Source organism: Centroberyx affinis, unplaced genomic scaffold, assembly GCF_046629955.1.
Source record: "Centroberyx affinis isolate AG114_WGS23_722 - 3 ecotype Tasmania unplaced genomic scaffold, CSIRO-AGI_Caff_v1 ptg000399l_1, whole genome shotgun sequence".
Lineage (NCBI taxonomy): Eukaryota > Metazoa > Chordata > Actinopteri > Beryciformes > Berycidae > Centroberyx > Centroberyx affinis.
The window spans coordinates 199653-216874 of NW_027279067.1; the positions used below are offsets into that span (position 1 = coordinate 199653).

Genomic DNA, 17222 nt, shown 5'->3' on the forward strand with positions numbered 1-17222 from the left:
TAACTGAGTCACCTCTGACTCAGCCTGCGATCACTTCTTTTGAGTTACAACAAAAAGTACAACAATATAAGTCTTGTTGACATATCTCTTCCAGTTGTCAGACAAGTGCACAACCATAAAAAAAGTGATTTGATACAGGGTCTCAAAAGGCTACGAGGCCGGGACTTATGGTGCATTGTTGTGTTAAAAAGACAAAACAATAGCCAACAAGCTAGCACCTTGTAACAACCTGTGAATCTTTGTCTCCCTCGTGTAGCCGATTCTGAAAAAGCCGAAGAGTTACTGTGTACCTTTCAGCACTACAGATGCACATAACTCTCCACAAAAGCGTGGGAAAATATATTATGCTTCATCACTATGTACAACCGGCTTTCATTAGCCATGGCTGAATGTTAGCCGTAGTTAGCCAGTTATCATTTCAGTGGTTTGAGACAAATGAATTGTAATGGCCATGCATTTGTTTCTCAAAAATGACAACATAATAGACAAATATGCCGCCTTTATTGCCAGAATACAGGAAAAGTTATGACAGCTTCAGCAGAAAGAGACAGAAAACATGAATTTTAACTTAGTCTCAATGGTCTGTCTCTTCTTTCCAGTCACGTCCTTCCCCTCTGTTTCTATCTATAATGTATTTACTGCTTTTCTGATGGCCTTCCCACCTTTAACACTTGTCCAATGTACCAATCTTGCCTTCTACTCCACACCACGATAGTGCGAGACAGTTGAATCTAAATGTAGTTCATATAACAAAAATTATATATTAAGAAGAACCAAAAAAATCGAGGAATTTGATTGGTTATACTGCCATGCAGAGAGGTGCATTGGTTTATACACTATACTATACTGTTATGGAAACATAGTCAAGTCTTTGTATTTTACTAGAAGTCAGTAGGGAAACCTTATAAACCTGCTACAGTAAAATAACACATGGTCACTCCTTACTACGGTTATCACATTGAAATGTGACCATATTAAAGACTTTGTTAATGTTCAGTATTCAGCATTGGTAAGATATATTTGATATCTTCACTCCGTTTTTGTCCTAGCTGTTTGACAGAATATTAAAGGATAGTTCTGGTGTTCAGGTTTTTTGCTCATCTCCACTGGCTACGTATGACTCTCCATCCACCCCGGGCAACTTTAGTTTTATTCATCGCCTCAGTGGAAATTTGGAATTGAAATTGGCTCCCACCAAAAGCCTCCACAAGCACGCTCCAGAGATGTTATTTTCTGTCTGTATAAGTTATCTTTTATTATTACATTCTTACCACTACCTGTGTGTTGAATACTCACTTGGAATTTTCTGCAGCAAAGAGAATTCAGAGACGCCCCAAAATGCTTGTTTGCCATTTCTGCCTATGCAATGCATGCAAAAACCAACCCAAAGTTACGCGTAACTCTTGGTAACTCTACTTATATTGTTAACAAACCTCAGTACCCTTGTTGCAAAGTCTCAGTGGCCTAAGTTTTGCCATGATATGAATGATAAAAGCACATACAAACACAAGACTTTTGACATAATGCATGTTCGATGGTCTTTTGAACTGTCATGCGCTCAGTGGGAGCTGCGAGGCAAGCGCAAATCATTTCTTAAACACTGACAAACAGTGGGCTTTTATGTAAGCTAACAGGAGAACATGATGAGATGAGGAAATCATTTTATGACAGTGGTATGCTGCTTTAACACGAAGGAGACATATTACTTGTAAATGCATATACAGCACAGCAAATGTGCACAAATTAAGCAAGACGTGGCCTTCCCAGCCCACAGAGAATTTCTGCTCACTGTGCAAAATTTTGATTCCAAGGGAAAGTTTGGGAGATATAAAGGTTTTCAACTTTTTTCAAGGCGATGCTTTAGCTCTTTATCGTCTTTCATTGGGATTGTAGCTGTTTCTTAAGGGTATACTTTAGCATTTTATTAGGCCAGGCCTGGAATGCACTGAGGAATGACAGGATGGGGATGGTGCCATCTTTGTTCAGCAAGGCCCCAGGCAAGCCACATGTAGCCCTAATGAGTCGCTTACAATTTCAGGCTCCGCTTGCTCTCAAACACCAAAAGTAAACTTTTGTCTTTTTTTTTCCCCTCACTATTCGGGGACCTTAAGAGGATTGTGGGGGTCATTATTTATTCATGCCATTGTGTTTATTCACCAGCCTCTGTGTGTGATGGGAGAGGGAATAGAGCAGCTAGTGCAGGCGGAGTAAAAGCTGATAATTATCCACTATTAGCATTGTTTTTTCAGCCATGGTTTAAGTCGGCTCAGTTGATGATCGAGCCATGATAGAGGCCCAGAAACATCCATTTAAAGCAGATTACCATGTGCATATCTTTGAAGTCTGGAATCGTCTGCAGAGGACCGCCGAATGGGTGTGTATGCGTTCATCAGCCTCTTTTTTTTTTATGCCACTCTGTCTGTGCTGTTAGACAGAAGAGGAGATATTCTCCACTCTATCAGGCGAAAACACTCATGTTCACCAGGAGAACCTTGAAGACAGCCATTGCACGCCTGTAGGATGTTGTTAACAGTGAGAGGTGAGGAGATAGGAACCTTTTCTTTTTTATCCTAGAACAAAGAGAGCCCCAGGGATGCTTGAATGGGGCTGCATGGAGGGATTTGGCAATGTCAGACCTCGTCAGAACTAACACTGATTCAAGAGACCAGTAAAGTAAAGAGCAGACAATTTCAGGCTTGGGTCTTAAAATAGGACTGTAAAGAGTGAGAAATGGATCAATTAGTGATTCCTTAGTTCTAGGAGAATGGTTTGAAGACTCTTTCTTGTTTGGTATGGTACACTGACAAAGCTGTCTTGACATGACTCAGCTGGCCTGCACTTCATGTACTGCACTTGCTGTAAGTGTCTCATGAACAGTCCTCCTGTGTGATACTCTGCCCTGGATTTTTTTTATTTATTTTTTTATAAAGCTTTCCAGCCAATGCAGCAGAAGTAAGAGTTTGGCCCCAAATGGAAGACGTTTCCATTCATTTTTCTTATGATTTCAATCTCAGATCTTCGGCCTGATTCATTCGTGTCTTTATTGTCACAGAGAAGTCGAAACAGATGGTGTTTTTCAGCTAGGCAAGGGATTGCAGGGCAGAGTCTCCCTCCAACACAGAGAAATAGAGTGGACTGGATGGATGAGAGTGGCAGAAGCCAGGCGGGGATGTGAGCAGAGGATGACTGGGGAAGGAGAGTGTGCCTATAATCACCCCGAGAAGAAATGCCATCTCTAGTCTCAGCCACTCTGGCCTCCTTTTCATCTTCCCAGGTGATACTCAGGAAAGCCACTGGCTTCATCACTACTCTGCTGTGTGCTAAGGCCTGTGTGCTACTGCTGCCTCTCTCCATGCAGGCCTGCCCTTTTTTTTTTTTATCTTAGTTGGATAATATTGCCCCCTCTGCCCCACGCAGGCGGATAGCTTAGCACTGACTGATTACAGCTGTATAATGGGGTGATTTAAAGAAGAGTGCAGGAAATATTTGATCTTTTTGTGGCCCATGGCTGGTGCACACATTTATGGAGCTTGTGACAATTGCTAATCTAATCTAAATGTTCAACCCTTTTGCCATAGGTCTAACTTCTTGACTCCAAAGTGTTTTGCAGGCACCACAATATGGCTATTAATGGCCGGATAGTTTTTGCTTGTTTTGTGGGTTTATTTCTAACCATCCATTCATAATTGACATCCTACATCTTGTCAAGAGCATGCAGCAGTTGTAAGTAATGGACGCTGGGTTTAAAGTGCTGATTGAAATGTTGTGGGTCAGCCTTAAATGGAGCTTTACCTTCTGTGGTAATGCTCTTTTATTACATACAAATATAATTTCCATTTTCTCAGTAATGGTCAGGCCTGCCTATAAAAATGCATTTATGGGTATTTACAATTTGTTTTCAACCTTATCATACATTATGTTCCCTCTCGGTTATTATGATATCGATTCCTAGCAGTTAAACGGCATTGTCAGAGAAAAGTTTATTATTTTTCCAATGATGGTTCATTGGAAGCTCATTTCCCACTTCCTCTGTGTGTATGTGTGTGTGTGTTTGGGTGTGTATATGCATTTTTAGACGGGGTGTCAGAGTATGCGCCTCGCTAGAGTGTCCTGCAGGATTTCAGTTTGCCAAACAAGTTGATACAATACCAGTGTTGTAAACCTGCAGTAAGCATAGCTTTGGCATAACCTGTAGTGTAAGATCATCTAATAGCGTGATTTTACATCAATGGTTTTCTAAAGATGATACAAACATACCTTGCACAAGGCAGCCTATCACTTTCATTTGATCTGTTTTGCAGAGCGCTGCATTAGGCCTATGACTTTTTTAAAAATGTCTGCGTCTCCCCTTGAGCTGCAAACTGTCTCATTTGTTTCTTCACTGGGATAAGATTAACTATCACGTATTAATTTCATAAAAGGCTAGTTATGGCTTGCAGCTGTGCAATAGAAAACAATTATGTCAATTTGGGAATCCTAATAATGCAAAAAACAGTATTAAGCCCTCTCTGGGTGGCGTTTGTGTTCCCTAGGGAAGTCTGATAGCTGTAATTATTACCTGAGCACATCCACCAATAACTGACAACCGTGTCAGTGAGTTTTCTTAACCATATTAGTGAAAAAGAAAACTGGAATTCATTTTAGAAATTCCCAGGTTCCACTGTGATTTTACCTCACTCCAGAACACCATCTCAGTAGTTTGTGCCACGTTATGATTTCTTGCAGTTTTTAAGGGATTGCTCTTTTTGACTTATTGTTACAATACATTTTGCAGCCGCATCATAAGGTAGCACAGTTTATATAGATTTTAGCGCCATAACAAGCTGATGATTCTAGCTTTTATAATCAATAATGCATTTCCATCTCCATATCACACATGAGCGTCGGATGCAGCAGTTAACAGACACATCACAAGCCAATGCCTGGTCATAATTGGTTATCCGAAAACCAATCAGAGTGATGATGATGAGGATGATGATGATGACTGTTGTGATAAAGTTGATAACCTGAATCTAAAAAGTTTTTTGATGCTGACTTTGCCTTATTGTCGAGCCCATTGCTTTCATTGATCATCGGCCCACAAGCAATATTTAACAGAGGACAGTAGGGTTCTTGCCGAATTTACAGGCAAAATAATGAGAAAAATATATTCAGATTGGAGTGTGAAAAATGTATTTTTTAGACCTGAGGTGACAAACTATTGGCTATAGCATCATGCAATGCATACTGTATGTCTGGATTTGTATTGATGGAATTATTACTATCATTTGTCATTGATCTATAGGCTGCTATAACATCTGAGTCTCTGCACCTACTTTGTGCATAGTGGCATTATAGAACAGCAGACAAATTGAAAGTGACTGTGAATTTACGTTCACAGTGCTGAATAACCGCTACAATATATTTACAGATGCATGTTTTGTAACTGTTTACATGATTTACTGCTCAACAAATGCATGGCAAAGCAGAGTTTCTAACTGCAGTGGAATGCCACACATACAGGCAAGCATCAAGGAAAGCTATCTCACCTTGAACCAGTATAAATTCCCCGAAGGAATTTCAATTTATACCTAAAAATGTTTGTGCTGTCTAGCAACTGCCAATTAAAGTGGCCTGTTTATTAGGTTAGGTATGCAGATTGACTGACATTTTCAGATGTGTTTTTTCATGCATTAAGTGAAGATGAAGGCCTTTCTGTTCAAGGATCATCTTGAGCAGTTGACCATCACGTGTTCGCCAGTTGAAAGTATTTATCCCGTCTGCCATCATGTTAAAGTGCAACAGCAACACTACAAGGCTTTACTTCCTGCATTCACAAAGAAGCTGGATTTCTAAGACTGCCAGTGCCACAAAGGCAGGACTAGCGTTGCCTTTCCACAGTCTTTGAAGTTAAATCCAAACCAAGAGCAGTGATATAGGCTAGAGGGCACATTTAATCAGTCATGGCAGGGCTCAAATACTGCCACAGAGAAAGTCAGTAAGAAAAAATCAAAAAGGGCATCAAACCTCCTTTCATGGGTTTAGTAGCTCCAAAGCCTTTGTATTGCGAGACATTTCCAGGACAACTTGATCCCGACTTGTGAACATTCGTGTTGTACACTTTAAACATGGCCACTAGTCTAGGCAATAGGGGCGTCATCAGGGACTACGCTGCAATGCTGAAAGGGGATTGATGATGCTCAGGCAATTTAAAAGCTATTTAATGTCCAATTAAGGTATCTTGTAGGCCAACACAACTTGTAGGCCAGTATAACTCAATTAATAGACTATCATTTATATTAGGCCTGACATAATAGGCTTAATTATAAAACCAACTGATGTCTTTTTCCGTTTGCACTGACTTACAATGCATTCATAAATAGATATAATGCAGTTTTAGACTGACTATTAGACTTTGTGTAATTTGATACTTTATAGCAATACTCATACCAAATTATAAATTAGAGATATTATGACTTGCTATATAAGGCAAAGCAACATGACAGGTCATGATACATTTTCATTTAGAGCTACATATAGAGCGCTGCTCACAATGTATTATGATTAGCCGCACAGTGAAGGTTTTTTTCTTGTTCTTCAAGCTGAAATTTCATGTCAGCGTCACCTCCAGAGGGCGTATACATGCAGTTTGGAATAGTTAAAAGAAGAAGAAGAAGGACTGGAATAGATGGAGCCACTGTCTGGGTCTTGATGGTGGACGGCAGCAGTCAGCGTAAAATTCAACAGCTGAAAACACGCCAACAGCATCAAATAGTCCGCCACGTCTTGAACTGAATCCCAATCCACCGAAACTGGTTGACAAAACTGGTGCCAGGAGCGAAATATGAAACCATTTGGCTTGCAGAGCGGACAAAGACAGACACCCAACTGACATACCAAAATCCCTGTGTAGAAGTTGCTATCCAATTCAGTGTGGTAGCATATTGCTTGGTGGCTTTCATAGTGGTATCATAGTTGAATTGAATTTTTAGATTGGTATTGAATCAGAATTCTGGTATCGTGACAACACTAATCCTGCATGTAGACCGTTGCGCTCTGTGATAAGATGGAGATTCAACACGAGCTGCATATTACAACAATAGTAGCAGTTTGATGATGATGTTCAGTCCCCGCTGAGACTCTGAGTCATTCTTATGCATCCTGTATGCTTTGTGTGCTGCATGGCATCAGTTAACGGTACAGGACAGGCGGTGAGATGTTTGTTTTTTTCTTCACTGCTCGTCTGCAAATACACTACATCTTTTATAGATGCTGCCCGAAGCTGTAGTCCTTGAGCAAACAGATAATTCCTGTTGTCACCGAGGAGTCACACGTCTGCCTCACCTTGCTTGGTATTGGGAGTGTGCAGTACATTTGAGTAACGTAGTCACAGATCTTATTTACCATGTTGTGTATTTGAAGAATGACGGCTTTTATCTCCTCGAATGAATATCACTTTCTATGTATAGCTTCTGAATTTATAGTGGTTAGAGGCGGATTAAAAAGGAATGGCTTGGTTCAGAGAGAGAGAGAGAGAGAGAGATAAAGAGAGAGAGAGAATTAAAAACCAGGACTCTGGATGAAATATGTTGACTCTTCTTACTCGGTTTTCCTCTCACTAGATAATATCCTCCCTCCAAATTATATTCTCTATTTACCTGATTGAATTTTCACTCCCATCTAGCCATTCTAGAGAAACCTCCTCAAATAAAGGCAATTTTTTAAAACATAAATTTCTTGTGCATATGCATACAATCGTAATACCTGATTCTCTCTGTCATGCACACAGACGCACGTGCGCGCGCACACACACACACACACACACACACACACACACACACACACACACAGGCCTGCACCACACTTGCACACACATGCGCAGAGAAACTGATCATATTGACATAATATACAGAGACTGTCAGAGGTCCTTGGAGTACAAGGTGTGCCCATGGCTAGTTAAAAGCCTCATTGATTTTGTAATTATTTATTGGGTTATGAAGCAACATGAGGCCTATTACAGTGGCAGTTTTTGAGACAGGCGCCCACTGGTATTTAAGTGCCATCCAGATGGGACCATGACATTGCTGTTGTGAGGTAGCTTTAAGCAATCGTATCCTAAAATTGCAAGGATTCAGTCTTTCCCCCAGAATTTTATTCTTGGCCGTGTGGGAAAAGCCTTTGAAACAGCTTTAGGCCATCATATGAACCTAAAACTCTCTTTATAACCCATACAAATGGAATTCCTTTAGGGGTAGCAGCTTAAAGTAGGGCGACCCACCACACCTATTCAATGGTAGGGAAAAATATGGGATCCAGGAATGAAAAAATTCCCGCTCACTGTACAAAATCATCATCAGAATATGGAAATTTTGGGGGAAATCAATGAAAACACAATTTAATTGCAGCTTTTACAGAGTGTTTTTATGTAGCTGTGGAGGAACGAGGAACCTCCATCATATCAGCGATGGATGACCCTGACTGGCTGATATCCGATATTTAATAAAGGCCAATATCAGCCCAAACTGATAAAGCTAATCCTATCTAACCTGAATAGAGAGATATTCCTTCACTGTTTGTTGTATCGGCCCTGCAGTCTAATACATGTAAAAAAGGCGGGTTGGCCTGATGGCAAGAGCGACCACCCAAAAGGTCACAGGTTCTGTCCCTGCAACAGTCAAAGCTTGTCCATCAACATCCATGTGTCCTGTCAAAGACGAGTCCAAGAGCTACCTGCTTACTCACTGTACTGTAAGTCGGTCTGGATATTAACATCAGTTAAATTCCTAAAAGAAAATGCAAAAATAATGATCTTCTTCAGCCTGGTTTTCTGGAAGAAGGTGTGGCCCTAAAGGTTACAATAACAGCAGCAGCTCTCCCTACCTGCAGAACGGTCACCAAGTTCATCCAGTCTTTTAATTGGGTTGCTAATGAGTAGATTAAGGCCTTTGATATAGTGGGGCGATGTTCTGTGGTGAGCTTGCAGGCAGGCCAGGCCAGGCCAGTCCAGGCAGTCATTGGCACTTCTTGAAGCTGTCAGGGACTAAAGCAGGAGCTCATGGTCCAAGGGCTCCTAACTAAAGGTCCCCTCCTTGCTGCTGTAATGTAGTGAGTGAAGGCAAAGGCAATGAACCCTGGCAGCCGGAGAAACTTCTCTGATCCGTCTCAGGCTGTGGCTTCCCGCCCGCGGAGGCCCTCTCCATGACTTTGGGTGCATGCGGGTCGGGCATGAATTGCACGGGCCGGCATTAATTAAACACAGAGAGACAGTAAAACCTTTGTGTGCAAGACTAATGGGCGCTAAGCATGACTACCTTGACCTCATTTAGGTTATGACTTTGACCATTTTTAGAGGACTTTAATCTTTTCCCGCTTCACCAATGAATTCTGGTTTTTTTTTTTTTTTTTGAGTAAAATGGTGCAATATTCAATCCAAGACCTTGTGCAGCTCATTGTCGCTACCATTCTACAGCATCATCCATTTCAGGAAGAGGTAGATGCTGATTCTTGCCTCTGGTCTTTTATAGCGGCAGATACTAGCTCAGTGAGCGATACTCTGTTCAGCAGCATGTTGTTGTTTTGACATGCACTAAATGTAGTGTCTTCGATGCATCCAAGGGAGCCTGGGAATGACTGTAATGATGCTCTGTTCTATAGCTCTTCCCGTCCCGGTTGTACAATGCTGTATATTCAAGCACAACAGTGTCACAGTCATTAACCCACAGCATGGCCACTGTTCCTCTGCACCCATTACTGTGCCTGCATTCGAGGGCTGAGAGAGAAATGAAGTGTGCTGTGTGAAGTATATATAAAGCACAAACTGTGACTCTATGGGGCGGTGGGCATCGGCTGCTTGTGTTCGGCTGCAGCTGATATGTTAATATCACTAATTGTTTCCTAATTAGATGCGAGTCAGTGAGTCGTATTTTAATACTCTACAGGGATCATTACGGAGAGAGAGGAAATTTATCTGTCCTGATGGATGATAGTCCGGTCAGCAGGAATTTCAACATCAAGACCGGGGGACTGATGGGAAGATGGGGGAAGCACCAAACTGATGGCTTTGTTCGCTGCAGTCATGTTACTTAAGTACTCCATTTTCAGCGTGGCGCAGAGCTGCATCAGAAGTTAATCACACATTAATAGGAGCACTGTAGAGATTTAACATTCCATGACAGCATGGGGATTGGAGCCAATAAGCCTTGAATGAAGAAATTGTATGTTATTAGTGTGTAAGTACTTGTGTATCAGGATATTGGTATATAACAAGGAGCTCTAAATTAGCTAGGGCTGCATCCAACGATTATTTTCATTATTGATTAATCTAGCAATTATTTTTTTGATTGATCATTTAGTCTGTAAAAGGTAAAAAATAATGACAAATGCCTGTTACAAGTTACCAGAGCCCAATGTGATGCATCTCGTAAAATTGCTTACTTAGTCTGACCAGCAGCCAAAAAAACCCCAAAGTATTCATTTTATAATGACATAAATTGGAGCAAAGCAAGCAAATCTTTGCATTTATGAAGCTGCAACCAGCAAATGTTTGGTATTTTTACTTTATAAATGACTATAAAACAATAAATCGAGTATCAAAATTATAATCGATTAATTTTCTGTCGATCGACTAATCAATTAATCGACTAAAATTAGCACAACTGCAACTTCATTATCCTGCTGCACAATACACAAATTTGAATGTACTAATCTAATGGTTTGTAGTTCGGAGAAGTGTAAATGCCTCAGAGATGGTGATAGTTTGAAAGAATTGTAAAACTGAAAATCTTTAGAATTTGAAAGATATTTTATGGTTGTTCTAGTATTTAGCCCATAGATGTATAAGTATCTTTTTATTGGCTATGCTTCAACGTAAGCAGACACCCTCATTGTTCAGTTTTGTTGTTTTTTTCTGTTATACTTGAGGATCATATTTGTAACCTGGAATCATTCTCTTCTTAACAGTGTATGTTTTTTTTTTCTTGCATTTAAGATCCCCAAAAGGTGTTTTGTCTTTATTTATGTTAACCTGTCGCAGCCATTTGCCTTTTCTATTCTGTCTCAAAGTCATTGCAGTTGTTTATATTGTTCTTCCCAGCTGGGGTGAGGTGGCGGAGACAAAGGCAGATGTGTTCACGATATGCCCCTGTTTGTTTTTGAACTGCCAGAGTTAAGTCTTGCATGTGTGTATGTGTGTGTGTGTGTGTGTGTGTGTGTGTGTGTTTGTGTGTGTGTGTGTGTGTGTGTGTGTTCTGCTCCTATGTGATGTTGCCTGTGATTGGGTGTGTTTCATTTCCCCCCCATGTGTTGTCTCTGTTTGTGGTCCACAGGTCCTCCGCTGCATTGTTCATCCGCCTCCTCCTCCCCTGTTGAGCAGCTCCCATACCCTCCCCCTTCCCTTGCAGCCAATGAGAGCCAGGGAGGGTTGCTAGGTAACTGTGCGGCTCAGCCAGCCCAGGACTCTGACTCTGAGGATGAGTTTGGCCCCAATTCATTCTTAGTTAAAACTGGCTCAGGGAACCTGTATGCTCCTGCCACTGCAACTGCCGATGGTGAGTTGGTTTTCAAACTACTGTTGCTTTCTGGAGGTTAGCCTTCCCCTGCTGGACATGTTGTGTTATAGGTCATGCAGATGGCTGTGGGCTAGAATATGTCCTTTTTTACTGAGCACCATGAGAGAGTAGGAACTTTGAGCCAGTATGTAGCCCCGAGAAATGCACAGTGCTCTGAAGCAAGGTCTGCAAAGTTCACAGCCTCATTCAAAGAGATGGAAGATTCTGGTTCAGTAGGAGATGTTTGTCACAGATATTTCTCTTCAATTCCAATATGATGCTAGTGGGAGTAACCTACTTCAGTCCCTCTTATCTTTTTCAGAAACAACAGATCGCATACAGTACATCCTCCGCAGCACAGAAAGGGAAATAAAGAATAAATAAAAAAGACTTCATACCAGGTGTAACACAGCCCTTGCTTTATCATCATGTAGCACTGTCTCATTTGAAGTTTTATCCAGAATGCTGATTACCCCATGGAGGACTTAGCTTTGTATTTTGTTAACTACTCAAAGTTGATAGCAGGCTTCACTCATTACTTGCTTATTCACAGAGATAGCAATTTCCAACTTACAATAACAGTGCTCCTTGAGTTTCAGATTAGGTTTGGATGTTCCCAGTGTGATGTCTCATTGATAAATGTCAGCTATTCATTCCCCTTGAAATACTCAGTGTGTGCTGCTGTTGACTTAACACTCAGCCAGATTGAGAAAATGACAGTCTTGCTCATACTGCGAACCTGATGTTGACAGTTGACAAGCATTCGGCATCTGTGAAAAATGTAGACATGCTAAGTAGCAGTCAAAATGTGTTATACATTGTATCAGTACTTAACTTACTTAATTAGTTGTTGTGATGGAATGTCAGCATAGGCACTAATGAATTGTGTGGCAGAGAATACAGTTTGGCTGGCCTTTGGGGTTTAATTGTCTCGGCAAAACAGTAAGGTATTATAATTCTTGCTATACAACCAATTGCTATAGATAGATGAAAATGTTCTTGTGTGGATTCATTACTGGATGGGATGGCCTTGATGCACACAGATTCCATTTGTTTTGTTCATAAAAATACACACAATCACACTGCACAGCATGCTGTTATGAAAAATGCATGGACTCAAGATCATTTCTACTATTTCCTCAAGGTAACCTGAGGAAACCGTATTTATGATTATGGTCACAAATATGATACTGGGAAGTGTATAGCAAGTTATATATTCCTGTTTATGATCCACCTACATGATAAAATACTATGTTGTCATTTAAACTTAGCGATTTATGTCGCATTTCTCCCATAAGTAATGAATATGCATGCTGAACAAGGTATTTTTTGATATTTGAACGTGGACGCCTTTCAAGTAGAGCCGCTACTTTTTCTCCCACTGGCACGGAAAACACAAAACAAAATAAAATGGTCTAAATAATTGATCAGACTTACAAGTTAACTACCCAAAGGGTGGAATTACATCAAACTCCAAAGTGCCCCAGCTGCCTGCTCAGAAAGCCTGGAGAATGAGTTATTAATCCCATTGCAAATCTCCCCCCTAATTCCAAAGTAGCAAGATGCTGGTCACCCAGCAGTGACATGGCTGTGCTTAAGGGGACATGGGTGGGGGAATGGCCTTTACTGCAGCAGATTTGTCTTGTAACAATGGCAGTGATTTGCATAGGTACAGCGTTTAGGTTGGCCTGGGGCTGTCAGTAAGGGGTAAGAAAGGATCGGGGGGGGGGAATTTCTCCCGGCCCTAGTCGCTACCTTAGTCGTCCTGAGGCTTTGTAAGATTCCTTTAAAGTCGCAGAGTGTAACATGTTTCTCTGTGGCTCCTACCAGGGGGTGCAAAGCCTTTTCTCAGTTTCATATCTAGGTAACCTAAACCAGCACTCTTCACATTGATGCTCTCCTCCACTCCGAGGACCTTTCACCCTATTGTAGTTGCATGTAAATAAGCAGTAAATTATGCAAATTACTCTTCCTTTGAGTGCTTTACCATTTTTCATTGTTTGATCACAGAAAGTCTTCAGCAGTAAGGAGCCAATTACAATAAGAAGAGAGTCTCCACTATTTGTTCACTTAAACCACCTAATGAGCCGTGTGAGTTTGCTCCATGCCTTCTCGTGCATTTACACATCACATCCAAATGACTTAACATCGGAGGCTGCACTTGGAGGATCGGAGGATGTACTCCCACTGTCTGTTCTTCGAAGCAGCTACTTGACTTTTAATGAAAAAGTGACTTCAAATTTGTAGTTCAAGCAGTCCCCTTGGTAAAAAATGACCATTTCTGTGGTTTATCTAGATGTAGGATATTGTAGTGTGTTTTTAGTATTTGCTCTGATCAGTTTTGTGTATAGATTCATAGAAGGAGATTGTGGATTTCTGTCATGGTTTGTTTCCTGATGGCTCTTTAGATGTGATTACCTTTCAAGTCCCCAAAGCTATTGAGATACAAAATATACACAACTAGATAACTCTATCAACCCAGGCTGGTTTCACTATTTCATTAAATGAAATGACTATATTATAACATGTTACTCTCCCTTTAGCTGTATAATCCTCAGCTTCTCAAAGTGACAAAATGGAATCAGGGAAATAGGGTGTCGTATAGATTTGGGATATGCAGAACAGGGATATGGAAACACGACTGCATTGCCAACATGATCAAACCAAAGATCATGAATTCTCCAAACTGTGGAGAATATATATGGAAAATGAACGCTCATGTTCTCTGTTTTTGTGCAGATGCTGGGATTCTGGTTGAAAAAAAAGGCTTCATGTTTCCAAATGTAGTGAAATCTGGAGTTTAGTATGCATCTCAGGTTCTTCAGTGGGAATTACATGTGCACAAAAGCTAATTCAAAAGTCACCATAGTAAAAATGACTGGAATATCAAATCAGATCTCTTTGACACACAGGTCAGTCATTGAAGAAATATTCAAATTCAGAGTTGACACGGTGAAGGGAATATTTACTTTTTTGCTATCAGTAAACAACCACAGAAAACTATGTATGCCTAAAATAATTGGCTCATAGTGTATCTGTTGCACTGGAAAACAGGTGGCTTTTTATCACTTCAGATTACATTTGCTCAAGGTCATCTTTGAGCCCACGTACAGGACTTAAAAATGTTCTGCTGGATTTTGAACGAGTAAATGCTCTCAGCAGCATATCGTTATTCACATTAGAAGCCTCCAAGGCTGAAATGTTTATTTTTTGCGGGATACTGTTTTCGTTTTTGAAGAATACTGAGCCAGGGCTTCTGTAAGGCTGACGAGGCTGCTCGCTGAAGCCTGCAGTCCTTTTGTGGAGCATGTGTTTCACTGTGGCCCCTGGCTTTCTCCGAGGGCCTTCTTCCTGGGGAGCACTGCCAGTGGGAGCCCACTGCCACACTGAGCCCTGAGATCTGAGACACTGCAGCCTCCCTGTATTAGCATCTCTTAATGCAAAACAGCATGGGGTCGGGCCAGTGTTGGCTTTCAATGCAGTTGGGCTCCCTGGTGAAAGGGCCGGCACAACGCCTCCTCACAGCTGACCAAGCAGGAATGCTTAGCTGGGTGGAAGGCTTGGGGACATGGCTATGAGAGAATTCAAATAAGTCTTCATTTGAACTGCTTAATCATCTCCCGTGTCAGCAAGGACGGAGCAAATGTGGTTAAAAGAGGTCACCCCAGAAAGTAATTTAGCCGCAGACACCATGAGGAATGAAACTATCTGAGGCTAAATAATAATTTAATGAGCAGCACATGGCACTCACATGCCATGCCCCTGTTTTTCTGCACATTTGAGTTGACATATGAAAAGGAATTTTGAGCTGTTTCTCTTGATGTTGATGTTGAGTTATCTAGATGAACTGGAGCCAAAAGATGATTTGTCCAGTTCCATTCAACCTGCTGTTCATCAGTGCACAGAGACCGTGGATAATGCATTTTGCATAGCTACATATCTTCTCCTCATAGAGATAAATGGAGACGCATTACTTTCATACCATGATAATTGCAGACCATCTGTGCCCTCTTACAAAATCTTCAAGCCACTTGATAGATATACAGTAGAGTGACATACAGAACGGAGCATGGATAACCACCGCTTGTTCTTGCTAAGGCAGTACATAGAATGACAGAAAATCAATTTGATCTCAGAAAGGGAGAGAGAAGCAGATGCTAGATGCTAGGACTGCTCCTAATGGATTGGGTTGCTGGTAGGTGGGATAACCCTCAGGTAAAAAAAAAAAAAAATCAGATTTTTTTTCATGGGCAGAATCAGGGTTAGGTTTTGTCCCAACATGTTGCCATTTATTTGGGACTTTCATGGAATATTTGGAACAGTTCTTTTCAGTTTCACCTCATTTGGCATCCTCAGTGAGAAATGGTGTGTTACAGTGTGTTATATACATCATACAACAGCTGTTTTTTCTCCTCCACTTAGTAATGAAGGTGAGCTTAAATTTGTTAGTATTCTGGAAGGTCTTTTTTCCCCCTATTCCCATAGAGAGAGCCAGCAGAGGGCTGAGTGTTATCCCCACCATGTGTTGTTTGTGGTACCTGTTACCTCTCAAATGAGTTCGGGGAAGACAGCTAGTATTCCCGCATGACTCTTCCCTTCAGACTTTTCTAATGGTGTAGGAAACAGCAGGGCCAGCTGAGAGAGCCAGCTTCAGGGAGCCAGGAGAGAGTACAGCTTCGCTGCCTTCATGACAAATTCTATTTGTATTTTTATAGACAAATGCTACTCAGCTGGAAATTTTGCTCCGATGATTAGCCATAGGGGTTGTAGCAGTAAGCAAGATTTAATGATTTATCTGGCTGGTGGATAGCTTTTGATTAATTCTGTATTGAATGGCTCACACCTCAGTGCTTTGATCGGGTGTCCGGGGCATGTCATATCACTTTATTACATCAGGTGTGACCATCGATGCTGTGGATTTTATCCGCTGTCACCGTTTGGAAATAGACCCTCTGTCCAGACGCTGCACAGAGTGGTGATTCAGTCAGTACCTAGGGTTTCTGCACAAGTAAACAGATGTGACAGGGCCACAGAAAGTCAGTCATGTGTAGATGTCAACCAATTTAGGATTATTGGAGGGTTAAAATGCTGCTGCTTTTCAAATTTCTGTTATTTATGAATGTATTTAGTTAGTTGACCACACATTATGACTGGCCGAATAGCATTCCAGGAGTGTCAATGTAACTGTAGATTGAATGCAGGTATCACATCAGTTTCACTTTCTAAATGTAACCATTCACCATTTGCACAGCACAGTGCCCATGACACTGCAGCAAGCTTACTTGACCGAGCTTACATTGATTGCTTTAACACTATTTGACTACTCCCAAACAGAATAATTACTTAACTCCTAACCACAGAAGTGCTTTGCTTGTTTTACCATCAAGTAGCTAAGGTATCCGATGTGTAATATAGGCTGATCTCTCCCTTCACTGATTTACTGGTATACAGTAGTGAATTTTTCCATGACTTCTATTGCTGACTGTAGTCAGGCAGGGCAAACAAGCCAGCTGATGTGGAGGGTGAGATTTGCCGTTTGCAGGCTTATTTTTCAATCATAGTATGGCATCATGATTGACAGCCTGAAGCTAAAAGTCACTGTTAACATGCTATATTGCAAAAATGTAGTGTAAGAAACAAGCTATGGGGGTTGTCACTAGCTGATCACTTACATTTTTCTGTATCCCTCTTGTGTAA

At 41.1% G+C, this 17222-nt stretch overlaps 1 protein-coding gene across 8 annotated transcripts in view; it reads left to right on the top strand.

Annotated features, from left to right (window-relative positions):
- The window catches only part of tenm4 (teneurin transmembrane protein 4), a 113317-nt gene that overhangs the window by 11510 nt on the left and 84585 nt on the right, over positions 1-17222 (top strand). For 3 of the 8 annotated variants that reach the window (XM_071516335.1, XM_071516336.1, XM_071516337.1), the window contains exon 3: positions 11304-11525. The exons of the other annotated variants lie outside the window; for them this stretch is intronic. In XM_071516335.1, the coding sequence (XP_071372436.1) occupies positions 11304-11525 (222 nt within the window). The remainder of the gene's footprint in view (positions 1-11303; positions 11526-17222) is intronic. 8 annotated transcript variants of the gene reach the window in all.